Genomic DNA, 27,100 nt, shown 5'->3' with positions numbered 1-27,100 from the left:
TCAATATCCAATTACCTTTTAAAAATATTTTTCTTGGCTATAGCAATTTTATGAAAAAACATTCAAGATTTAAAAATATAATCACTTGAAGCTCATTAAGGACTGCCAAAAATCTAATTTTATTTTTGCATCCTTTATAAATAAAAAGCAACCGATAACCACTTTCCTCTTAGATCCAACTTCAATGACCACATTCTCAGAACTACCAAAAGACTTCAAGTACATTGTCTGTAAGGAACAGTTTATAATTGCTGAATTTTACATTTTTGCTTAATATACAACATTTCTGCTTAATACATCAAGCATATTTTTGCTTAATATATTTTTGTAAACTATAGTTAACTCTTGGAATGTCTAAACTACCTTTATTTTCTTCATTAATAAAAATGAGTGATTTAAAACTTCATGCACATGTAACATTTTATTATTATTATTTTTGAGACAAAGTCTTGCTCTGTCACCCAGGCTGGAGTGCAGTGGCACGATCTCGACTCACTGCAACCTCTGCCTCCTGGGTTCAAGTGATTCTCCTGCCTCGGCCTCCCAAATAGCTGAGATTACAGGCACGCACCACAATGCCCGGCTAATTTTTTGTATTTTTTTTTTTTTTTTGAGAGGGAGTCTCGCTCTGTCGCCAGGCTGGAGTGCAGTGGCGCGATCTTGGCTCACTGCAACCTCCGCCTCCTGGGTTCAAGTGATTCTCCTGCCTCAGCCTCCCTAGTAGCTGGGACTACAGGCATGCGCCACCACGCCCAGCTAATTTTTGTATTTTTAATAGAGACGGGGTTTTCACCATGTTGGCCAGGATGGTCTCGATCTCTTGACCTTGTGACCCACCTGCCTCCACCTCCCAAAGTGCTGGGATTACGGGCGTGAGCCACCGCGCCCGGCTAATTTTTTGTATTTTTAGCTGAGACGGGGTTTCACCATGTAGACCAGGTTGGTTTTGAACTCCTGACCTCAAATGATCTACCTGTCTCAGCCTCCCAGAGTGCTGGGATTACACACATGAGCCACTGTGCCGGCATATGTAACATTTTAAATACCTGACTTCCTTGACATAAGGTAAGACAGTCTTAGGCAGGCTGCCACTGGGAATGTTTTTTTCTTTTTCTTTTTTAAATTAGAGACAGGGTCTCACTACATTGCCTAGATTGGTCTCAAACTCCTGGGCTCAAGCAATCTTCCTCTCTTGGCCTCCCAAAGTGTTGGGATTGCAGGTGTGCGCCACTACGCCCAGCTTGAAAATTTTTTTAATGCATGTGGTAATCCACAGGAGTAGATCACATTTAGTATATGACCAAGTTAATTAAGAAGTCAAAGAACACGTTAAATTTAAGCAGAATAAGGCTGGGTTCGGTGGCTCACGCCTGTGATCCCAGCACTTTGGGAGGCTGAGGTGGGCAGATCATGAGGCCAGGAGTTCGAGACCAGCCTGGACAACATGGCGAAAGTCTTTACTAAAAATACAAAAATCAGCTGGGCGTGGTGGTACACGCCTGTGATCCCAGCTACTCAGGAGGCTTAGGCACATGATCGCTTGAACCTGGGAGATGGAAGCTGCAGTAAGCTGAGATCCTGCCACTGTACTCCAGCCTGGGTGACAGATCAAGACTCTAACTAAAAAAACCCCCCAAAAAACAAATAGTTACTTGGAAAACTTCCGACATTTATTTACTTCTGGACAAACAAATGAGTGGGAAGAATCATCAGTATACACCTCTTAATTGTATTTTTTTTTGTTTTTTGAGACAGAGTCTTGCTCTGTCGCCCAGGCTGGAGTACAGTGGTACGATCACAGCTCACTGCAACCTTTGCCTCCCGGGTTCAGGTGATTCTCCTGCCTCAGCCTCCGGAGTAGCTGGGATTACAGGCATGGAGAACCACACCTGGCTAGTTTTTGTATTTTTAGTAGAGACGAAGTTTCACCATGTTGGCCTGGCTGGTCTCAAACTCCTGACCTCAAGTGATCTGCCCGCCTTGGTCTCCCAAAGTGTTGGGATTACAGGCGTGAGCCACCGTGCCTGGCCAATGTTAGTTTTTATCCTTAAAATTGCCTGAGTTCTTAGAACACAGAAAAAACAAATTTGAATGCATTTCTAACAGCTTAATAATTTATATGTCCCATTATAATTTTAGTGGAATGTTTTAAAGCCAAAGCATAATTCACTGCAAAGATAAACTTGAAAAAGCAAACAAACTTACAAATAGTATGTTATGACCTAGACAAAACTGATTATCAACTAGTAATACTCATAATTAGCACATGCAACAGATTGAGAAATTAAATCCTGTGCTATATACTCTTAAGTATTTTGTCAGATATATCTTTAAATGTTCTATCAATTGCATTCCTTTCCGCACATATTTTAAACAAGAAAACAATTGTCTTTCCTCCAGATACTCATGTTTATCAGTGCAAAACGTTGCAATCTCAGTAAAAATGGTTTATTACAATGTTATTTTAGAAAGGCTTAGTCCTCAAACTGTTGAAAATGTACTTAAAAGATGTCCAAATCATGAGAATGATCAACTTCAATGGCTTCCTCTGCCTCCAACTTGGCTTCTGCATGTCCTTCCTGTGACTCATCAAGAGAGGCCAAGGCCTCATTTGTGTCACTTGCAAAAGTTTCTCGTGATGTATCATCATCTTCTTGAAAATTTAGACTTTTAATAGCTTGTTTCATCTTTTTCCCCAACACTTGTGTTCTCCTCTTCCTAGCAGCTTTTTTATTTTCATATTCCTTTTGGTTTTCAATGTAGAAAATGTCCTGTAATAAAGGAACGAAGTTAGTAAACAAGAACTACCACATTATTAAAGGTTTATTCCATGACTGTCCCTTTAAAATCATTATCTCCATTTCTTACAAAAAATACAAATATTATTAGGCTCATTATTAAGATGGAGTTCAAGATATTAAGTAAGTACTCACTGCAAGATTGAAACTGATTTAAACCCAGCCTAGTGTTAGGTTTAGGGCCCATGCTTATTCTACCATACTGTATCATCTCTACAGTTAAAAATTTCCTAAATGAAGGCTGGGCATGGTGACTCATGCCTGTAATCCCAGCACTTTGGGAGGTGGAGGTGGGTGGTTCACTTGAGGTCAGGAGTTGCAGACCAGCCTGGCCAACATGGTGAAACCCTGTCTCTCCTAAAAATACAAAAAGTAGCCGGCCGTGGTGGCACACACCTGTAGTCTCAGCTACTAGGGAGGCTGAGGCAGGAGGATCATTTGAATCCAGGAGACAGAGGTTGCAGTGAGCTGAGACTGCGCCACTGCACTCCTGCCTGGGCAGCAGAGCGAGACTGTGTCTCAAAAAAAAAAAAAAAAAAAAAAAAAAACCAAAACCAAAGCAAAACAAAAAGTCAAAAAGTTTTGGAGCATTTTGGATTTTCAGATTAGGGATTGTCAACCTGTACTAAAACAGAGACGGTTCAAAGGTTTAAAAAAGGAGCTAGTGTAGGCAGGACACACTTCTGGGACCCTATTATCTCCTGGGCAGGGATTCCAAAAAGCTCAAGCCAAGCCAGTCCCTGTTATATTCTTAAAGAATACAAATCCCAATCCCTTCTTGTTTATAAAAAGCACTATGGAAGATGGTGGGATGAAGGAGACTCTCTCCTAAAATTTATGCTAAATAGTTACAAGCAGCACACAGAATTAACAGAGGAAGGTGTAAAGATCTTTGAAATGAAGAGGTAAGGGAAAACTTCAGAATATGAGTGTTTTGATGAAGAGAAATAAGAAAAGTATTTGCTAAAGAGGAGGAACTGAGGAGGGAGAAGGAGGGTACATAAGTGAGAAAAGACAAAGGTAAATTCAGAATATAATGAGGCTTGCTACCAGTTATCAAGTGAGTACTTTTACGTACCAGGCATTTTGCTAAGGACTTTACACACACATTAACTCATTTCGTCCTCACAAAAGCCTTATGAGGTAGTTAACTATCCTTGTTTTCAGATGTGGAAAATGAGGCACAAGATTACAGGGCTACCATGTGAAGGTATGAAGTCTGAACTCACATATGATTTCTCTAATATTCTCCTTTTTAAAAGTTTTTGATAGAGATGGGGCCTCGCTGTCACCCAAGCTGGAGTGCAGTGGTATAATTATACCTCACTGCAGCCTCGAATTCCTGGACTAAAGCAATCCTCCCGCCTCAGCATCCCAAGTAGCTGCTGATTTCTCCTACATTCTTATTTTTTTTCTTCTTCTTTTTTTTTTGAGACAGGGTCTGGCTCTGTCACCCAGGCTGGAGGGTAGTGGTCTGATCTCGGCTCACTGCAATTTCCGCTTCCAGGGTTCAAGCAATTCTCATGCCTTGGCCTCTAGAGTAGCTGGAACTACAGGTGTGAGCTACCACACCTAACTATATTTTGTATTTTTAGTGGAGATGGGGTTTCTCCATGTTGCCCAGGCTGGTCTCCAACTCCTGGCCTCAAGTGACCCACCTGCCTCGGCCTCCCAAAGTGCTGGGATTACAGGGTTAAGCCACCGCGCCCGGCCCAATGTTCTTAAAATCTATTATACTTCCTTCACAAAAGTGTGATGATTTGCAATTTTTTCCAAGAGTTCACTTACCTTTAATTCAAAGAATATGAAGAAGCCACAGTAGAAGCATTTTCATTTTATATGGAAGCATATCCAAGCATCTTGCTAAGAATTCTAAGTAGTATAATGCTTGTTAACACTGAGTAAATTTTACGAAACTGCCCTTTTCTCTCCAAATATGGCAAGCCTTATTAAAAAGAAACTTTGGCCAGGTGTGGTAGCGCATTCTTGTAATCCTAGCATTTCAGGAGGCCGAGGTGGTCAGATCACTTGAGGTCAGGAGTTCGAGACCAGCCTGGCCAATATGGTAAAACTCCATCTCTACTAAAAAAAAAAAAAAAAAAAAAATTAGGCTGGGTTTGCTGGCTCTCGCCTGTAATCCCAGCACTTTGGGAGGCCGAGGCAGGTGGATCACGAGGTCAGGAGATCGAGACCATCCTGGCCAACATGGTGAAACCCCATCTCTACTAAAATACAAAAAATTAGCTGGGCATGGTGGTGCGAGCCTATAATCCAAGCTACTTGGGAGGCTGAGGCAGGGGAATCACCTGAACCCGGGAGGCAGAGGTTGCAGTGAGCCGAGAGTGCGCCACTGCACTCCAGCCTGGCGATAGAGCAAGACTCCATCTCAAAAAACAAACAAACAAACAGAAACACAAAAATCAGTCAGTCGTGGTGGCGGGCACCTGTAATCCCAGCTACTTGGGAGGGTAAGGCAGGAGAATTGCTTGAACCCGGGATGAGCCAAGATCTCACCACTGCACTCCAGCCTGGGCAACAGAGCTAGGAGACTCCGTCTCAAAAATTAAAAAAAAACAATAAACAAAATAAAAGCAAACTTCATTCCCATGCGTTATGAATTTAATAGAACAAAGTGGGAAATGGTCCCCAAAATGTTGTTGCAACATGTTGTTAATATCTTTATCACAAATGCAGACAGGTAATTTGAGGGAAAATTTCCCCCCTCCCATCCATATCTATATATACTTAACTCTCCAAGTTAAGGATCTAACTCTAGTGTTTTAGCTGAGCTTTTTTTTTTCCTTTGAACAAAGCAAATAAAGTTTTAACTATTGCTTTTTTCCTTCAGAAAACTTTGTATTTTTCAAAACAAAACTTAATTGTGAGGTCATGTACCCAAATGGAATTTTAAAACAGGAAAACAAACTTAGTCAAGTTCTGGCTTCTAAGTTCTACATATGGTGACTGTTAGCAATATAGCAATTAAAAGAATAATTATAACATCATCATTTAGGTGGCATCTGAAATAAATGATCTATAATAAAATTTTATTGGTCAGGCATGGTGGCTCCCACCTGTAATCCCAGGACTTTGGGAGGCCCAGACAGGAGGATTGCTTAAGGCCAGGAGTTTGAGACTAGACTGGGCAATATAAGACCCTGTCTCTACAAAATATTTTAAAAATAAGCTGAGAGTGACGGCATGTGCCCTATAGTCCCAGCTACTAAGGAGGCTGAGGCAAGAGGGTCACTTGAGCCCTGGAGTTTGAGGCTACAGTGAGCTATGATAGTGCCATTGGACTCCTGCCTGAGTGATAGCAGGAGACCTACCTCTTCAAAACAAAACAAAACTGCCAGGTATAGTGGCTCACACCTGTAATCCCAGCACTTTGAAAGCCCAAGGCATGAACATCATTTGAGCCCCAGAGTTCAAGACCAGTCTAAGCAACATAATGTGAGACCTGGGTGACAGAGTGAAACCGTCTCTTTTTAAAAAGAATTTTTTGGCCAGGCGCGGTGGCTCACTCCTGTAATTCCAGCACTTTGGGAGGCTGAGGAGGGTGGATCACCTGAAGTCAGGAGTTTGAGACAAGCCCAGACAACATGGTGAAACCCTGTCTCTACTAAAAATACAAAAATTAGCCGGGTGTGGTGGTATGCCTGTAATCCCAGCTACTCGAGAGGCTGAGGTGAGAGAACTGCTTGAAGCCGGGAGGCGGAGGATGCAGTGAGCCGAGATCGTCCACTGCACTCAGCCTAGGGGACAGAGCGAGACTCTGTCTCAAAAAAACAAACAAAAGAGTGTCCTTGTAAGTCAACATTTCCCTATTATTAGATATTCCAAGTGTTTCTATTTTTTCTTATTATAATGCAAAGTTTCTGGTAGTTTAACATAAAAACTTTCTAGTATTAAAATCCTTTCCCTAAATGAGCTGGAATAACTGAATTACAAAGAAATAATACAGTGAAAATAACTCCAACATGGTTTTGGAGTCAGAGTGGTCTGTGTGATCTTAGGCATATAATTTTGATTATTCTCCATTTGTAACATTCACAGTGATACAATGAGGTGAAGATTAAGTTACATAATATTAATCTTTGGTCCAGTGGGAGGAAATCAATAAATGTTACAGTATTTCTTTTCTCCTGCCTGAGAATATTATTTGTCCAAGGTTTAGTTACTTAGAAGGTATCTTTTAAGTACATACTTTTTGTCAAGAATTACTCTGGGTGAGAGGAGAGAACATTAGAGTATAATCTTTGCTACCACTCAACAGTTGTGTTCCTAAGGAAACTTACATTGTTACAAATCATGTTACTGAAACAGTTGTTACAATGAAATGAACAAAGTAGTTACTAGAGATTTTAGATTTACAGTAACAGTAACATTTCCTATAGGAATGTCAATATAGCAGACTCTATTAAAATGACTGTTAAGAGAACAGCCAGAAAACTTAAGGAAAAAGAACACTGAGCAGATGCAAAATGCAATTACCTGGACCAGCTCAAGGTAAGTTGCTTTATCTGTCATCATTAGTATTACAGTCAGTATGGCTAAAAGACACATTCCTATTACCTTTATCACCATTGTTATCATAAGGAAAATGTGCAGCTACTCAAATACAACAGCTGTGATAGATGTGCACCACCTCTTTCCTATGCAAGAGTTTAGTTCTCAATCTTTACTATATGAATAAATGCTAAGTGCAAATCATGTTCTCAGATTAACAAATTAAAAGATAACAAATTTTAAGTTTTGAAAAACCCATACTGTAGAAGAATGTCTGTAAAAGATATTCCCAGTAACACAAACATGATTTAAAATACTAAAGAGTCTACACCTTCTAGTTTATAATACTGGAGACAGAAGAATGAATGAAAGCCACGAGGAGACAATCACCAAAATATAATAAGGTAACCTAATATTCTGTAAGATAACCACCTGTAACTTTTTTTTTTTTTTTTTTAAAGACAGAGTCTTGTTCTGTCACCCAGGCTGGAGTACAGTGGTGTGATCTCGGCTCACTGCGATGTCCACCTCCCAGGTCCAAGCGATTCTCCTACGTCAGCCTCCCAAGTAGCAGGGATTACAGGCGCCCGCCACCATGCCTGGTTACTTTTTGTATTCTGAGTAGAGTCGGGGTTTCACCATGCTGGCCAGGCTGGTCTTGAACTCCTGAACTCAACTGATCTGCCCACCTCGGCCTCCCAAAATGCTGGAATTACAGACATGAGCCACCACGCCTAACCTAACTTTAACTCTTCAAAAGGTCTAAATCATGAAGGAAAATGTGGGGTTAAAAAGAATAAAGGAGGGCCAGGCGAGGTGGCTAACACCTGTAATTCCAGCACTTTCGGAGGCCAAGGTGGGAGGACTGCTTGAGCCCAGGAGTTGGAGACCAGCCTGGCCAACATGGAGAAACTCCGTCTCTACCAAAAATACAAAAATTAGCTGGCCATAGTGGTGCATGTTTGTTGTCCCAGCTACTTGGGAGGCTGAGGGTCATCTAAGACCAGGGAGGTCAAGAATGCAGTGAGCTGTGATGATGCACTCCAGCTGGGGCAACAGAGTAAGACTTTGTCTCCGGCCGGGCGTGGTGGCTCATGCCTGAATCCCAGCACTTTGGGAGGCCAAGGCAGGCAGATCACAAGGTCAGATCGAGACCATCCTGGTTAACATGGTGAAACCCCGTCTCTACTAAAATACAAAAAATTAGCTGGGCGTGGTGGCGCAAGCCTGTAATCCTAGCTACTCAGGAGGCTGAGGCAGGGGACTTGCTTGAACCCGGGAGGCAGAGGTTGCCGAGATCATGACACTGCACTCCAGCCTGGCGACAGAGCAAGACTCCAACTCAAAAAAAAAAAACAGTTTTTTAAAAAAGACTTTGTTTCCAAAAATTAAAAAAAAAAAATTTAAATAATTAAAAATATATAATACAGGAGGAGATACAACAAATGGAATATGGAAACCTAGACTGTATTCTGCTTAGGGGGAAAGTATATAAAATATATTCTTGGGACAAATTAGGAAATTGGAATAAGGTCTAGATATTGAATACTATGAAATTGTTTTTATTTCTCTTAGGAGTGATAATGGGTCTTGTGGTTATGTAGGGTATTGTCACTACGGGGAGATACTTTTTTTTTGTATTTTTTTTTTGGTGGGGGATGGCACCAAGCTGAAGTGTTAACTGTACACTCACTCCAGACTCACTGCCTGACCTTACGCTTGTTCAAATAATTAGAACTAAGCATCTGATGCTTGTTATTTATTTCCACATGGAACAGGAAAAGACTGTATAGGCCAGGCGTGGTGGCTCATGCCTATAATCCCAACACTGTGGGAGGCTAAGGTGGGTGGATCACTAGAGCCCAGAGTTCCAGACCAGCCTGGGCAACATCTCTACAAAAAATACAAAAATTAGCTGGGTGTAATGGCATATGCCTGTACTCCCAGTTACTCTGGAGGCTGAGGTGAGAGGACTACTTGAGCCCAGGAGGCAGAGGCTGCAGTGAACAGAAATTGCACCACTGCACTCCAGCCTGGGCAACAGAGCCAGGTCCTTAGACCCTGTCTCAAGGGGAAAAAAGAAAGAAAGAAAGAGAGAAACAAATAAAAAGTGTATAGGTAAAGAAAGAATGGTTCATGCCTGTAATTGCAGCACTTTGGGAGACTGGGGCAGGAGGATTGCTTGAGCCGAGACGTACAAGACCAGCCTGGGCAACACAGCAAGACCCCGTCTCTACGAAGAATAAAAGGCTGGCTGGGAGCACTGGCTCACGCCTGTAATCCCAGCACTTTGTGGGGGCCGAGACGGGCGGATTGCTTGAGGTCAGGAGTTTGAGACCAGTCTGGCCAATATGGTGAAACCCCGTCTCTACTAAAAATACAAAAATCAGCCAGGCATGGTGGCATGTGCCTGTAATCCCAGCTACTTGGGAGGCTGAGGCACGAGAATCACTTGAACCCGGGAGGCAGAGGTTGCAGTGAGCTGAGATCATGCTGCTACACTCCAGCCTGGGTGACAGAGTGAGACTCCGCCTCAAAAAAAAAAAAAATAAATAAAAGGCATAAATGTTACTTAAAATAAGATAATAACAAAATCAGTCCACTGAAGGCAGAACAGGTAATGCATATCCATAGAAAATGAAGGTAGAGGGTGAGTAGAAGTCAAATTATGATGGCGCTTAAGAGGTGAGGACATTATCATTACCTTAATTTGTTCCTCGCTGATACTAGGAGTGTTTTTCAAGAGATTCAGAAAAACTCCACCTGGTGTTCTTCTTCGACTACCATTCTACAAAAAGGAACAGAAAAGTTAAACTGCATATACTCTTCCCATAAATGGTCAAGGCATCTTTTAACAGAGACACAATTAAGGGGATAGAAGAAATACCAGATCTGAAGTCCAGTCCTGATTCTGACTCTTACAAAATAGGTAACATGAGTAAATTACCGAAATATGAGTTTCAGTTTCTTCATCTATAAAACGAAGGCCAAAGATATTTGGTCTTTTTTAATTCTGAAATTCCATGATTTAAAAAATCTATATGGTAACAAAGAGAAATAGGCCACTCAGCTCAAATGACCTAACAAATGACTGGATTTTCTGTTTTAATCTGCCACCTGGCTAAGTCAGTGAATATTCTTTTTTTTTTTTTTTTGAGATGGAGTTTCACTCTTTCGCTCAGGCTGGAGTGAAATGGCACGATCTCGGCTCACTGCAGCCTCTGCCCTCCGGGGTTCAAGCGTTTCTCCTGCCTCAGCCTCCTGAGTAGCTGGGATTATAGGCACTCCCCACCACGCCTGGCGAATTTTTGTATTTTTAGTAGAAACGGGGTTTCGCCATGTTGGCCAGCCTGGTCTCAAACTCCTGACCTCAGGCGATCTGCCTGCCTCGGCCTCACAAAGTGCTAGGATTACAGGTGTGAGCCACCGCGCCCACCATGAATATTCTATTAGATGTTAAAACACATCATAAACTCTAAATAATTAAAACAGTATGGTTCCAAAATAAAACTAGAATGATCAGTGAAGCAAAATAGAAAACCCAGAAAAAAAAGCCAAATATACATGGGTATTTAGTCTATGATATAGATACTATCTTAAATTGGAGAAGATAAATGTATTATTCAAGAATTGGCATTTGAGGCTGGGCGCAGTGGCTCACGCCTGTAATCCCAGCACTTTGGACGCCAAGGCGGGTGGATCACCTAAGGTCAGGAATTCAAGACCAGCCTGGTCAACAACATGGTGAAACCCTGTCTCTATCAAAAACACAAAAATTAGCTGGGCATGGTAGCACATATCTGTAATCCCAGCTACTTGGGAGGCTAAGGCAGGAGAATCACTTGAACCCGGGAGGTGGAGGTTGCAGTGAACCGAGACTGTGCCATTGCACTCTAGCCTGGACGACAAGAGCAAACCTCCATTTCATTTTTTTTTTTTTTTTGAGACAATGTCTCATGCAAACCTCTATTTCAAAAAAAAAAAAAAAAAAAAGTTGATGGTTGAGCTACTGGGTAGCCACCATGGGAAATATTACGTTGGATTCATACCTCATGTCTTATACCAAGATATATTCCAAAGGGATCAAAGATTTAAATATATATAATAAATCAGATATATATACACACATACAGTGGCTTCTCAATAGTCATGGTAGTTACGTTTTATAAAGTTGCTGCAAACATTGAATTAGCAAATATTGAAACATTCCTTCTGAAAAATACAGGGTTAGGTTCCTGAAAGCCTCTGATAGACAACACTTTTGTCAACAGATCAGTATATAACCTTGTATGTATCTTGGTTTAAAGACACCTTATTGAAAACATATTGTTGATTCATTAACATTGAATTAGTGGCCAACAGCCTATAACTCATGCCTAAACGATGCTTATCTAACCATATTTTCTCTCTAACACATGTCACAGTCTTCTTGCACTTAGAAACACTAGTTGGCACTACAGCACTACCCTTGGAGGGGCCATTTTAAACAGCAAAATCCCCAGAGGGGCAAAAAAAAAAAAAAAAAAAAAAAAAGCACAGAATGTGAAAAAGATGGCACTAAAATAGACCTTGAAAAGAACACCTGTTTACAGTATGGAAGCTGAAACAAAGCAATGTTGCCTTGTTTGACCTCAGCTAAGCATGTGCATGTCGGACAACTCAAATTTTTTTAGACACTGCACATCTGTGAATGACTGTGAAACCACCACTAGTATTGATTTGAGGTTATGAATAACTTTTACCAAGTAGGCAAATTTGAAAATATAAAATCTACAAATAATGAGGATCGACTGAGCATGTATGTCATATACACATAGTCATATAAATTATGATATAACTATTCACTGGAATGCTAGCAACTGCAAAAAAGAATGAGGGGGCTCTCTTTATATACTTGATAAGGTTTCTAAGATAAGTTAAAAAAAAAAAAGCAAGGTATAGAATAGTATGTATAGTATATGACCATTTGTGTAAAAACAAGTGTGTTAGGGCCGGGCACGGTGGCTCACGCCTGTAATCCCAGCACTTTGGGAGGCCAAAATGGGCAGATCATGAGGTCAGGAGTTTGAGACCAGCCTAACATGGTGAAACCTCATTTCTATTAAAAATATAAAAATTAGCTGGGTGTGGTGGTGTGTGCCTGTAATCCCAGCTACTTCGGAGGCTGAGGCAGGAGAATCGCTTGAACCCGGGAGGCAGAGGTTGCAGTAAGCCGAGATCGCACCACTGCACTCCAGCCTGGGTGACAGAGCGAGACTCCATCTCAAAAAAAATAATAATGGGTGTTGGAGAGGAGTCTGGGTGGCTCAAGGATAGGTGTGGTCGGGTAGCCTCTCACTACATACTCTTTTACTGATTTTTTATTGTGATAATAAACACATGACAAAAAAATTTTGTCATCTTCACAATTTTAAAGTGTACATACAGTTCAGTAGTAAAGTATATTTACACTGTTATAAAACAGATCTCCAAAACTGTTTCATCTTGCAAATCTGAAACTCTGTAAACATAAATTTCCCTTAGCCTCCTCCCTTTAGCCCTTGATACTCTTTCTTGTTTTACCATGTGAACTGGTTGCCTATTCAAATAACTGAATTTTTAAAAATAAGGAAATAGGTACATATACACACTTGTGGCCGGGTGCGGTGACTCACGGGTTGGGTGTTGGGTATTATACCCAACACTTTGGGAGGCCGAGACAGGTGGATCACTTGAGGTCAGGAGTTTGAGACCGGCCTGGCCAACATGGTGAAACCCTGTTTCTAATAAAAATACAAAATTAGCTGGACATGGTGGGATATGCCTGTAATCCCAGTTACTCAGAAGGCTGAGGGCAGAAGAATTGTTTGAATCTGGGAGGCAGAGGTTGCAGTGAACTGAGATGGCAACACTGTACTCCACCCTGGGTGACAGAGCACGACTGTCTCAAATATATGTTAATTGCAGAAAAAGTAGCAAAAACATGCAGTTAAAAGAAAAAATAGGCGGGGTACAATGGCTCACACCTGTAATCCTAGAGGCAGATGGATTGCTTGAGTGCCCAGGAGTTTGAGACCAGCCTGGGCAACATGGTGAAACCCTGTCTCTACAAAAAATACAAAAATTAGCTGGGCATTGTGGCTCAAGCCTATAGTCCCAGCTACTTGGGAGACTGAAGTGGAAGGACTGCTTGAGCCAGGGAGGTCGAGGCTGCAGTGACCTGCGATTGTGCCACTGTACTCCAGCCTGGATGACAGAGTGAGACCCTGTATCAAAAAGGGGGAAAAAAAAAAAAGAAAAAGAAAAGAAAAAAACCACCCATGATCCTACTAACCATAGGTAATCATTGTAACATTTTGACACATATAATCTTTTTACTTTTTTCTGACACAGTCTCGCTCTTCACCCAGGCTGAAGTGAGGTGGTGTGATCATGCCTCACTGCAGCTCGACCTTCTGGGCTCAAGGGATCCTCCCACCTCCTTAGCCTCCCAAGTAGCTGGGACTACAAGCATGTGCCACAACATCCAGCTAATTTTTGTATTTTTTTGGTAGAGATAAGGTTTCACCATGTCACCCAGGCTGGTCTCAGGATTACACGTGTGAGCCACCACACCTGGACATCTTTTTACTTTTTTATATGCCACATATATTTGTAACTCCAACCCCAAATGGGATTCTGTCATATAAATTGGTTTGTTTATTTATTTTTGAGACAGTCATGTTCTTGTTGCCCAGGCTGGAGTGCAGTGGCACAATCTCTGCTCACTGCAACCTCCACCTCCCAGGTTCAAGCAATTCTCCTGCCTCAGCCTCCCGAGCACCTGTGATTACAGGCACATGCCACCACACCCGGCTAATTTTTGTATTTTTAGCAGAGACGGGGTTTCACCATGTTGGACAGGCTGGTCTCGAACGCCTGACCTCAGGTGATATGCCCGTCTCAGCCTCCCAAAGTGCTGGGATTACAGGCATGAGGCACTGCGCCTGGCCAATTGGTTTGTAATCTGTCTTTTCATTAAACAATCCATTATACATACCCTTCCATGTTCATGTTAAATAGACTTTTGAGACTTTGAAGCCAATATGAATTTTTGGATATTGCTCTTCAAACTGGCTAAAAACCTTGGAGTCATCTTTGACTCTTCCTTTTCTTACATCCTCCATCTAATCCACTAGGAAATTCTGTTGGCCGTATCTTCCACATATACCCAGAATCTGACCACTTTTCCTTCACCCCACTGCTACCATGCTGGTCAGACCCATTGGAATGGCTTTTCCTGCTTCTAATCTTATTCCTCAGTTCAGTCTATCCTCAAAACAGCAGCTGAAAGGAAATGCATTTCTTTTTCTTTTTTCTTTTTTGAGACTGAGTTTCGCTCTTGTTGCCCAGTCTGGAGTCCAATGGCGCAATCTCGGCTCATGGCAACCTCCACCTCCCGGGTTCAAACGATTCTCCTGCCTCAGCCTCCTGAGTAGCTGGGATTACAGGCATACACCACCATACCTGGCTAATTTTTGTGTATTTTTAATAGAGACGGGGTTTCTCCACATTAGTCAGGCTGGTCTCAACTCCTGACCTCAGGTGATCTGCCCGCCTCGGTCTCCCAAAGTGGTGGGATTACAGGTGTGAGCCACCACGCCCGGCCTAGGAAATGCATTTCTTATCTGTTCAAAACCCTCTATGGGCCATTTCATTTAAAGTAAAAGGAAAATTCCTTAAGATGGCAAACAAGTTCCCACTAGACCTGGCCCAATTATCTCTCTGACCTTATATCCTACTCACTCTCTCATGCACTCTGCTCCTGCCACATTGGCCCCTTGTTGAGACAGGAACTAGGTAGAGATTAGGGTGGAGAGAGCAGTCTTGCCAAGTACAGGGTAAGAGCCTGTCTTTAAAATTTTGTCCCTTATGGATTTTTTGCATTAATTTTGATTTTTGAAACTGGTACATTCAAATATTATTTATTTTGATTATTGAGTTTTTAAGGCACTGTCAAATTTTGAACCTAAAGCAAGTAAACTGCTCACTTCATGCTAGTTCTGGCCTTGCTGGGCACCCTTCACTTCTACAATAGCTGTTATTTCTGCTTGGTCTATTCTTCCTGCAGTATTCATTGCTTCACCTCAAGTCTTTGTTCAAACGGCACCTTCTTAATAACATCTACCCAGACCACTCTAGTTTAACTGCAACGTCCTCCTCTCTGCTACTATTCCCTATAGCTCCATCTGATTTCTTTCTTTTCCCATAGGATGTATCACCTTTTTTTTTTTTTTTTTTTGAGACAGGGTCTCGCTCTGTCACCCAAGCTGGAGCGCAGTGGCATGATTACAGTTCACTGCAGCCTTGACCTCCCAGGTTCAAGTGATCCTCCCACCTCAGCCTCCTAGGTAGTTGGGACTAAACACATGTGCCACCAAGCCTGGCTAATATATGTATACATATTTTTTGTAGAACAGGATTTCACCATGTTGCCCAGGCTGGTCTCGAACTCCTGTACTCAAGCAATCTACCCTCCTTGGCCCCCCAAAGTGCTGGGATTACAGGTGCGTCTGGTCAATGTATCACTTTTTAACATACTTGAAGTTATATTTATTGTTTATAGACTGTCTTCCTTTCCCCCAACCACAACATAAGCTCCCTCCTCTAGAACAGTGCCTGGCACGTAGAAAGCACTGAATTCAAGGAAATAATGTATCCAAAGAAAGTAAATTTGGAGGCCGGGCACGGTGCCTCACGCCTGTAATCCCAGCACTTTGGGAGGCCGAGGCCGGCAGATCACCTGAGGTCGGGAGTTCAAGACCAGCCTGCTCAACATGGAGAAACCCTGTCTCTATTAAAAATACAAAATTAGCCGGGGTGGTGGCGCATGCCTGTAATCTCAGCTACTTGGGAGGCTGAGGCAGGAGAATCGCTTGAACCCGGGAGGCAGAGGTTGCGGTGAGCCAAGATTGCGCCATTGGACTCCAGCCTGGGCAACAAGAGCAAAACTACATCTCAAAACAAACAAACAAACAAATGAAAAAAAAACAAAAAAAAAGAAAGTAAATTTGGGGGCTGGACATAGTGGCTCACACCTGTAATCCCAGTACTTTGGGAGACCGAGGTGGGCAGATTCCTTGAGCTCACAAGTTCAAAACCAGCCTGGACAACATGGTAAAACTCCATCTCTACTAAAAACACAAAAAATTAGCCAAGCGCAGTGGCACGCACCTGCAATCCCAGCTACTCAGAAGGCTGAGGTGGGGGATGGCTTGAGCCTGGGAGGTGGAGGATACAGTGAGCTGAGATCGCGCCACTGTACTCCAGCCTGGGCAAGAGAGCCAGACTGTGTCTCAAAAAATAAAATAAAATAAGAAAGTAAATTTGAACTTGCATCTTCCCAATATTCAGTAAATCTGCATTAGCTCACTGGAATATAAAGTTTTATCACTACAGTACTAAAATATTGATGAAATCTGTAACTCTGTGTTCAACTGAATGAAAATCGAAGTACTTTAACAATGACACAAATAGGGATGGCAGTGCATTCACGATTACTGTAATTTCTTTTGTTGCTAACTTCTGTTTTGACTTCTGTAATTTATGTTCACAGGCTGTTTCCTTAGCCAATGCTATTAATCCTAACTGGGTTTTTTTTCTCCCCATGTCCAAAGCACAATATTGATCTACTCCCTTGTGATGTTATTACAGTATTCAGACTTATCAGTAACAAAAAACAAGGAAGTCATTCAAACCTTCATCCTCACCCTGTGGTGAAAGCTGAATTAAATGAGATATGCCAAACCCTTCTATAACCGCCAGTGCTCGTGATCTGGCCTAGCCAGAGGAGCTCTTTCTGTCATTCTGAAACAGTAAAGGGCTTCTCAAACTTTTCTCCCATTATTGCTCTACCACCCCAGGAACTTTTTAGACTTCCCCCAACTTTCATTCTTATACCCAGGAAATTTTAATACACACAAAAATACCGTATACCTATTTGTACTTTATTGTGTATCTATCTGTGCTTACATAACAAAAGTGTTGACCGGGCACAGTGGCTCAAGCCTGTAATCCCAGCACTTTGGGAGGCCGAGGCAGGCGGATTGCCTGAGCTCAGGAGTTCTCAACCAGCCTAGGCAATATGGTGAAAGCCTGCCTCTACTAAAATACAAAAACTAGCTGGGCGTGGTGGCAGGCTATAGTCCCAGCATACTTGGGAGGCTAAGGCAGGGGAATTGCTTGAACTCGGGAGATGGAGGTTTCAGTGAACTGAGATTGTGCCACTGCACTCCATCCTGGGCGACAGAGTGAGATTCCGTCTCAAAAAACAAACAAAAAAAAGGGTGTTTTGTTTTTTTTTTTTGCCCTCTTTTTCAAGAATGCATGAATTAAGTGAACCAAAATGAACACTTCTGTTTACCATTGCTAAAGTGCTGGGCACTGTGGTCAGTATTTTATGTGCACCATCTCCTCTAATCCTTAAAATGTAGGACTAATCTCCATTTTACAGCTGAGGAGACTGAGGCTCCAAGGAGTCAAACAACTTAGCCGAATTTCAATTAGTATGTTGAAATTCTAGAAGTAAAAAAGGGTACCCAAACTCTAAAACCCATATTCTCAAGATCTGAGCTCCTAGGCTCCCCTAGACTTTGTCGTCTTAAACTTCAACCCTTTGGCCGGGTGCAGTGGCTCACACCTGTAATCCCAGCACTTTGGGAGGCCAAGCTGGGTGGATTGCCTAAGGTCAGGAGTTTGAGACCAGCCTGGGCAACATGGTGAAACCCCGTCTCTACTAAAAATACAAACGTTAGCCGGGTGTGGTGGTGCATGCCTGTGATCTCAGCTACTTGGGGGGCTGAGGCAGGAGAATTGCTTGAACTCGGGAGGCGGAGGTTGCAGTGAGCCGAGATTGCGCCACTGCACTCCAGTCTGGGCGACAGAGCGAGACTCCTTCTCAAAAAAAAAAAAAAATTCAACCCCTACCTTTAACGAATCATGTAAGAAATGTTTTGGTGACTATACGGCAACAGGCTATAATTTATGTTTGTTTGTTTTTTTGTCAGGGAAGTACTAACTGCAAAAACAACTGTACTAATTTTTTTTTTTTATTCTTTTTTTTTTTTGAGACGGAGTTTCGCTCCTGTTGCCCAGGATGGAGTGCAAGGGTGCTATCTCAGCTCACTGCAACCTCTGGTCTCTCAGGTTCAAGTGATTCTCCTGCCTCAGCCTCCTGAGTAGCTGGGATTACAGGCATGTGCCACCACGCTTGGCTAATTTTGTATTTTTAGTAGAGACAGGGTTTCTCCATGTTGGTCAGGCTGGTCTCGAACTCCCAATCTCAGGTGATCGGCCCGCCTCAGCCTCCCAAAGTGCTGGGAATACAGGCTTGAGCCACCGCGCCTGGCAACTAATTTTTTTTTTAACACAGTCTTCATTGTTGATAATAGTTTAAAAACCTCAAACATACTGTAAGAATGCATGATAAATCAGAGATCCAACAAGGGCAAAGTTAAATTTGTAATCAAAAACAAAAACAAAAACACAGGATAAACAATACAAAAACAAAAACAGTTAAGCAGTCTTACCATTATAAAGAGACCACCATTTTGTTCAACTTCAGCGGTTTCCATCAGAAGTTCAATTGCCTTTTTGTTACCAATAATCCTCACTACTCGGGCTATCAGGTCTTTCTTTGGTTCCTGTAACCTGATGAGAAACAAGTAAAATTATCCTCTTTGTTTGTTGTACAAAGTTGAAGAAATCTACCTTAGTCACCAGCTAGAATGAAAATCTGATTCTAGTAACTCTTGGTTTTCTAAATCTTCAATATTTAATCTTGGAATCACTGACATGTAAATATTCCTAATCTTGGGTCACAGAAGGAGATGGTAACCTCAAGTTTCCATCTAAACTCTCATAATTGGCTTCTTTATTTGTCTTATTAGATTATAGCAGATTTCAAAATGCACATGCAGCACGATGAATGCAGGTCTGGATGCAAAAGATGATAAAGGCAGTCCACTATTGTCAAAATAAATAACAGACATATATACTTTCAATTATTACGCCTAAAAGCTAAGGCTCTCGTAATTCCAGAGATGTCTGGAGCTTTAAAATGGGATAGGACCTTTCCCTCATAGACTCCCTGCCTCAGAACAAAAAATAGAAACAGCTAATATTTACTGATGGCTTATTATGATTATAATAAGCACAATCCTAAGAACCTTACATGCACTATGCCAGCTGATTCTCTCAAGAATGTACAAGATAGGTACTATCGTTTTCATTTTGTCACTGAGAGGTTAGAAACGTAGGTAGCCTAAGGAATTCTTCCAGTGTCAAAGCTCACACTCTCAACAGATCAAGAATTCAGCTGGGTGTGGTGGCTCACGCCTATAATCCCAGCATTTTGGGAGGCCGAGGTGGTTGGATCACCTGAGGTTGGGAGTTCGAGACCAGTCTGACTAACGTGGAGAAACCCTGTCTTTACAAAAAATACAAAATTACCTGGGTGTGGTGGCGCATGCCTATAATCCCAGCTACTTGGGAGGCTGAGGCAGGAGAATTGCTTGAACCCTGAGGCTAAGGCAGAGGTTGCAGTGAGCCAAGATGGCACCATTGCACTCCAGCCTGGGCAACGACAGTGAAACTCCGTCTCAAAAAAAAAAAAAAAAAAAAAAGAATTCAGACCTGGCACCCTTTGTTTCTTCTCAACAGGAGGCAGTGCATTTTTGTGGAAAGAGAAATAGACTAGGAATACAAGGATCAGGGTTTAACTCCAGGTCTAATATTAATCTGTGAAATGAAGGTTTTGGTTTACAACATCTCTAAGTTTCTTTCCAGCACTCAAATTCCAAACTTCCCCAGTATTTTAAAAATCAAGTACTGGTGCTCAGATAGGCTTGCCTGGAAAGTAAATACTTGTTTTCCTACCAGCTGCATTACTCTTGAACCGTATCTGTTTTCAAATTTATGACACTGTTCATTAGTAATTTAGAGCTAATGAAAATGTTAATTCGAAATCTGAACTTGGTAAAAATACATGAATTGTAAATTTACCATACACCAAGCAATTCTACTTCTGGGTATTTACCCAAAAGAAATGAAAATACGGCCAGGTGAGGTGGCTCACGCCTGTAATCCCAACACTTTGGGAGGTCGAAGGGGGTGGATCATCTGAGGTTAGAAGTTTGAGACCAGCCTGGTCAACATGGTGAAACCGTCTCTACTAAAAATACAAAAAAAAAATTATCTGGGCGTGGTGGCGCACGCCTCTAATCCCTGCTACTAGGGAGGCTGAGGCAGGAGATTTGATTGAACCCAGGAGGCGGAGGTTGCAGTGAGCTGAGATCATGCCACTGCACTCCATCCTGGGCGAGAGAGTGAGACTCTGTCTAAAACAAAACAAAAGAAAACAAAGACATGAAAATATATGTTTAAAGATCTGGATGTGAAGGTTCATAACAGCATTATTCATGATAGCCAAAAAGTAGAATATTCAATATGAATATATGCATATATACACACACTATAAAAATGTATTGATTCCTGCTACACCATGGATCAATCTCAAAAACACAACATTGGCTGGGCGCAGTGGCTTACACCTCTAATCCCACCACTTTGGGAGGCCGAGGTGGTCTGGAGTTCGAGACCAGCCTGGCCAACATGGCGAAACCCTGTCTCTACTAAAAAATATAAAAATTAGCTGGGCGTTGTAGCACATGGCTGTAATTCCAGCTACTCACGAGGCTGAGGCATGAGAATTGCTTGAACCCGGGAGGCGGAGGTTGCAGTGAGCTGAGATCGTGACACTGCACTCCAGCCTGGGCAACAGAGTGACACTCTGTCTCAAAAAAACAAACAAACAATCAAAAAAACAAACCACACACACAAAAAAACAAAAACAAAAACAAACAAAAACATAACATTAGCTGACAGAAGCAAGGCACGAGATTACATACTACCTGACACCATTTATATGAAATATCCAAAAAAGGCAAATTTATAGACAGAAAGTAGATTAGCAGTTATCTGGGATGAGAACAGGGATTAACTATAAACTGGCATGTGGACATAAGGGATCTTACTGGGTGACAGAAATGTTTCAGAGGTGATGGTTATACAACTTGGTATGTTTCCTAAAAAAATTAACACTAGAAATGGGTGAATATTATCTGTAAAATATACCTCAAAGTTAAGAAAAAAGTCACAAATTCTTGAAAACACTAAACAAACAAAAACAACCCATGATTTAAAAATATATGCTTTATTTAAAAAGCTCTATGGCACTAAATGCAACAAGTTGTTTAACAGTTCATAAAAGTCTACAAAATTATTCTATCAGGCTTGCCCAAATTTAAGGAAACACAGTGGGTGCGCAGCTCATGCCTATAATCCCAGCATTTGGGAGGCCAAGGCAGGCAAATCACTTGAGGCCAGGAGATTGAGACAGCCCGGCCAACATAGTGAAACCCCATCTCTACTAAAAATACAAAAAAAAAAAAAAATTATTTGGGTGTGGTGGCGAATACCTATAGTCCCAGCTACTCAGGTGGCTCTCTCATGTTCAAGCAATTCTCATGAGGGGACGTTGCAGTGAGCCAGGATAACACCACTGCACTCCAGCCTGGGTGACAGAGCAAGACTGTCTCAAAAAACAAAAAACCAACAGAAAAATACATTACGAATGTATTCATATAACCAAATTATCCCAGTTCCTTAAAGAAAAATTTTCAAAGAGTCAGGTACAGTGGCTCACACCTATAATCCCAGCAATCTGGGAAGCTGAGGCAGGAGGATTGCTTAAGCCCAGGAGCTCAGCTTCAGTGAGCTCTGATTGCGCTACTGCACTCCAGCTGAGTGACCAGAGCAAGACCATCTCTTAAAAAAAAAAAAAATCTGTGGACAGCGCAGTGGTTGATACATATAATCCCAGCACTTTGGGAGGCCAATGTGGGAGGATTGCTTGCTCCCAGGAGTTTGACACCAGCCTGGGCAACACAGTGAAACTCCTAATTTTTTTTTTTTCTGAGATGGAGTCTAGTTCTGTCGCCCAGGCTGGAGTGCAGTGGCACAATCTCGGCTCACTGCAACCTCCGCCTCCCGGGTTCAAGCGATTCTCCTGCCTCAGCCTCCCGAGTAGCCGGGATTACAGGCGCCCACTACCACGCCCAGCTAATTTTTGTATTTTTAGTAGAGATGGGGTTTCACTGTGTTGGCCAGGCTGGTCTTGAACTCCTGACCTCATGATCCACTCACCTCGGCCTCCCAAAGTGCTGGGATTACAAGCGTGAGCCACTGTGTCTGGCCATAATTTTTTTTTTTTTAATTGGCTAGGCATGATGGCCTGAGCCTGTAGTCCCAGTTACTCAGGAAGCTGAGGTGGAAGGATCCCTTCAGCCCAAGAGTTCTAGGTTCCAGTGAGGTGTGATTGCAGCACTGCACTCCAGCCTGGGCAAGAGTGAGATCCTTTCTCAAAAAAATAAATAAATAAATAAATAAATTAGGCCAGCCCATGGCTCACGCCTGTAATCTCAGCACTTTGAGAGGCAAAGGCGGGTGGATCCCTTGAGCTCTGGAGTTCGAGAGTAGCTTGGACAACATGGCAAGACCCTGTCTCTACTAAAAATACAAAGAATAGCTGGGCGTGGGGGTGCATACCTGTGGTCCCAGCTATTCAGGGGGCTGAGGTAAGAGAATCCCTTAAGCGAGGAGGCGGAGGTTGCAGTGAGTAACTGCACTCCAGCCTGGGTGACAGAGCAAGACCCTGTCTCAAAAAAAAAAAAAAAAAAAAAAGGGAACATATCATTAAAGTATTTGGCATTCATTTTATTTCCTGTAAATAGAAGCCATCTGGTCAAGTACTTATTTGTCATTCAAATGCTCACCTGAATGAAATTTCATCAGCCACTTTCTCTTGAGAATCTTCCGCTGTAATCTCGTATCGACCTTTATAGTTCATTTCTGGTCTGTTCCCTAGCCTGTCTTTGACAGGTCGTTTCCTTTTGAGATGACCTTGCCCATTTTCCTCTTCCTTTGATCCCATTTTTTTGCCACCGTGCATATATTCATCTAGTTCCTTGTCTAGATCTTTTGTATGCTCTTGAGATTCCTTCCTAAGTTTCTTGGCAAGCAAATAATTGTAGGTCTCGGATTGTCTGCTTCTGTCAATAGTGCCCTCCATTCCCAAGATACCAAGTTCAGTGGCCACTGCATCTTGATTCTGTTCCTGCAGCACAGCACCCCATATGTTGTTAATCTTCTTTCCTCCAGCAACAGGTGGTTTCTGACTGCTCTGGCCAAACTGAAAAGGCTCTGGTTTGGGAGGAGGGTTAAAACATTTCTGTCGTTTGCGTTTCCAAAGACAGCTATCATCATCTGAATCAGAAAAACTTTCTTCACTTGAATCCACACTTTCAACAGCTCGATAATGTGATACTGGTGCACATGCAGTTGCCGTGTTCTGGAAGGCCCTCATAGCACTGTCGCCACCTAGCACTTTCTGCAAGTGAAAAGAAACACAATTTCACAAAACACAAACTCCACCTACCTAATTTTTAAAAATTTAGAGATTCAACTTTGCCATTCCAAAATGGAACTGATCTTCAAAGACAAATCTGAGACCAATCAAGTTCCTACTTTTCTAAGTTCCACATGGAATTTGCCAATTTAAAAGCCACAAATTCTTATCTTTACAACTAATGCAGCACTTTGTTCTAAGATCTCCTTCTACTATATTACCAAAGCTCTTGTCACCTTTAAAATATTTCAAACTTTTCAGTTACTGTCAGAATGTTTTAAAATGACATACATAATAATTGTTACTTTTTTTTTTTTTGAGACAAAGTTTTGTTCTGTGGCCGAGGCTGGAGTGCAGTGGAGCAATCATGGCTCACCACCTCCCAGGCTCAAGCGATCCTCCTACCTCAGCCTCCTGAGGGACTGGGACTACAGGCAACCTTCACCATACCCAGCTATTTTTTTTTTTTTTTTTGCATTTTTTGTAGAGACGGGGTCTTGCCAAGTTGCCCAGGCTGGGCATGTTTTCTTTTTTTTTTCTTGAGATGGGAGTCTCGCTCTGTCACCCAGGCTGGAGTGCAGTGGCGCGATCTCGGCTCACTGCAAGCTCCGCCTCCCGGGTTCACACCATTCTCCTGCCTCAGCCTCCTGAGTAGCTGGGACTACAGGGGCCCGCCACTACGCCCGGCTAATTTTTTTGTATTTTTAGTAGAGAGGGGGTTTCACCGCATTAGCCAGGATGGTCTCGATCTCCTGACCTCGTGATCCACCCGCCTCGACCTCCCAAAGTGCTGGGATTACAGGCGTGAGCCACCGCGCCGAGCCTGGGCATGATATTTTTAAAACCCCAGAGTCCACGGCATTAAGTTTATTTACCAAGTCATGGGTCAATTTATGTAAAAACAACCTGAGATTGAAAAACAAAATATCTTGGTACTAATTTCCTAAACATTTATATGCAAAAGCAAGTATTTGTATTTGTTAAACTCCTACTACGCTAGAAATGGAAGTTGGGACTATCTATCTTCCTATCTTCAAATAATAATCAGAGATAACACTTATCAGGCATTACTGCGCACTGTATGCTCCACAGAATCCTTGCAATAACCCTATCAGTGGTACATCATGACAATTCCACAGAGGTAGACAAAAAGCAGTGAGGCTAAATAAACCTGCTGTAGGTCACACATCGGTGGCCCCAGGATCTGAACACAGGCAGCCTGGCACCAACGCCCTCTCAGAGAGGTTGCTACCTACCCAGGCAGTCAAGACAAATTCCCGTTTAGAAAGCAGGGAAGCTGGGCCGGGCGCGGTGGCTCGCGCCTGCAGTCCCAGCACTTTGGGAGGCCGAGGTGGGTGGATCACTTGAGGTCGGAAATTCAAGACGAGCCTGGCCAACATGGAGAACCCCCGTCTCTACTAAAAATACAAAAATTAGGCCGGGCGCGGTGGCTCACGCCTGTAATCCCAACACTTTGGGAGGCCGAGGCGGGCGGATCACCTGAGGTTGGTAGTTCGAGACCAGCCTGACCAACATGGAGAAATCTCGTCTCTACTAAAAATACAAAATTAGCTGGATGTGGCCGGGCGCGGTGGTTCACACCTGTAATCTCAGCACTTTTGGAGGCCGAGGCAGGCCGATCACTTGAGGTCAGGAGTTCGAGACCAGCCTGGGCAACATGGTGAAACCCCGTGTCTACCAAAAATACAAAAATTAACCGGGCGTGGCAGCGGGCGCATGTAATCCCAGCTACTCGGGAGGCTGAGGCAGGAGAATCACTTGAACCCGGGAGGCGGAGGTTGCAGTGAGCCGAGATCGCGCCACTGCACTCCAGCCTGGGCAACAGCGTGAGACCACTTCAAAACAACAAACAAAATCAGAGAGGCTAATGCAAAAGCCTAGTGCCATGGTACCGCATGACGAAGCTAGGTTCGGTGGAAACATGGAAAACCAGGTCTTTGAGTAAGCGACAAACTTCATTCCTGGGCCTCAGTCTCCCTTCGGCTCAGGGAGAAAATGAGCATCACAGGCTGTTTCAGGCTGATGTCCCCAGATGCTACATATTTGGCAAAATCTGCCCCTTTATGGTTACCTAGCGGCGATGGAGTGGGGAAGCCCTAAGTTTAGAAAAGAAAGAGCGGTGGGCGGAGGTGAGACGTCTAAGAGGCCGCCGTAAGCCGGCCTCCAGGAGGCGCCAGGGCTCGCGCGCCCCGCCTCGCAGGGAGCAGCCAGGTCGGGGTTCGCACGCCCAGCCGCTGCCGCTGCCGCTGCCGCCGCCGCCGTCGCCCCTCGCCCCCCGGCCCCCGCAGCCCGGGCTCCGTGAGCCCGCCTGGGGGACGCCTGCTCGCCCCTTCTGCGGCCACTGACCCGACAGCCCGGGCTCCTCGCTCTGGCCCGGGCTCCTAGCTCCCACCCCTCACCCTCACCGCTGCCTGCGCGCTCCCCGGGGCCCAGGCTCCGCGCGCCCAGCCACGATCACCCACCCTCCTTTCACACTCACTGGCAATTGCAGCGGCCTGTCGCTAGGTGCGACCGTCATGTCGGAATCCGAGTCGGAAAGCTGCCCATCTTCCATATCGCCGACCTCCAACGCCATCTTCCCGCGGTGCGGTGCGCTGCACAGCGGCGGGTCAGGAGAGCACTTCCGGCGAGGCAGCCGGAAGGCCCGGCGGCTCGGCTGCTCGGGCGCCCCCGCGCGGAGGCCAGCCTGTCCCAGCGGCCTGAGGCGTCCCATTGCATTCCAACTACCCCGGGAAAATGAATCCCTTGTTCCCCCAACACTTTTCTTCCAAACTTTATTTTCGTGCAAACATAAATATGTCACGTATCGCGGTCGTCTGGGATTCCTCCCTTGGCCGTACATCCTTCCCCTGTATGCTCTGGACAAGCCTCCCCGCTTCTGTTCTTGCTCATCCACAATCCACTCTACATATTGCTTCCAGGGAAGCCTTTCAAGCTGTATAGTCCGCCCTCTGTATCCACTCCCTATCCACGGATGCCGAACCTGCGGATGGGAAGGACCCACCGTGCACCCCCACATAATGTAAGGGGCTGGAGCATGGCGGATGTTGGTATCTGTGGGGGTCCTGAAAACAATGACCCGCGGATACCTAGGGAGGATCGTACCTTAGCTCGAATCTTCCAAGTGCATCCCTCCCCAAAACAAGGACTGAGTTCTCAGCATGGTGTTTGAAATGTTTGTTTTCCGGTGTCGTAAAGAAATAGCACTTGAACATAAATTTAACTTACTGAATAAGGCCATTTTTACTTTCTGCAGAAAGACTACACTCGCCAGCAGTTTTGCCAGGAG

At 43.5% G+C, this 27,100-nt stretch overlaps 1 protein-coding gene across 1 annotated transcript; it reads right to left on the bottom strand.

Annotated features, from left to right (window-relative positions):
- Positions 1 to 100: 100 nt before the first annotated feature.
- Positions 101 to 27,100, bottom strand: PHAX (phosphorylated adaptor for RNA export). Its single transcript, XM_003826680.5, has 5 exons — positions 26,291 to 27,100; positions 23,159 to 23,772; positions 18,854 to 18,974; positions 10,012 to 10,095; positions 101 to 2,771 (listed from the first exon to the last, which is right to left on the bottom strand). Exons 1-5 carry the CDS (start codon positions 26,828 to 26,830, stop codon positions 2,502 to 2,504), a joined length of 1,629 nt encoding a protein of 542 aa, XP_003826728.3. The 5' UTR covers positions 26,831 to 27,100; the 3' UTR covers positions 101 to 2,501.

This window comes from Pan paniscus, chromosome 4, assembly GCF_029289425.2.
Source record: "Pan paniscus chromosome 4, NHGRI_mPanPan1-v2.0_pri, whole genome shotgun sequence".
NCBI classification, from domain to species: Eukaryota; Metazoa; Chordata; class Mammalia; order Primates; family Hominidae; genus Pan; species Pan paniscus.
The sequence above is the reverse complement of the archived record's forward strand: the minus strand, read 5'-3'. Positions and strand labels throughout refer to the sequence as shown.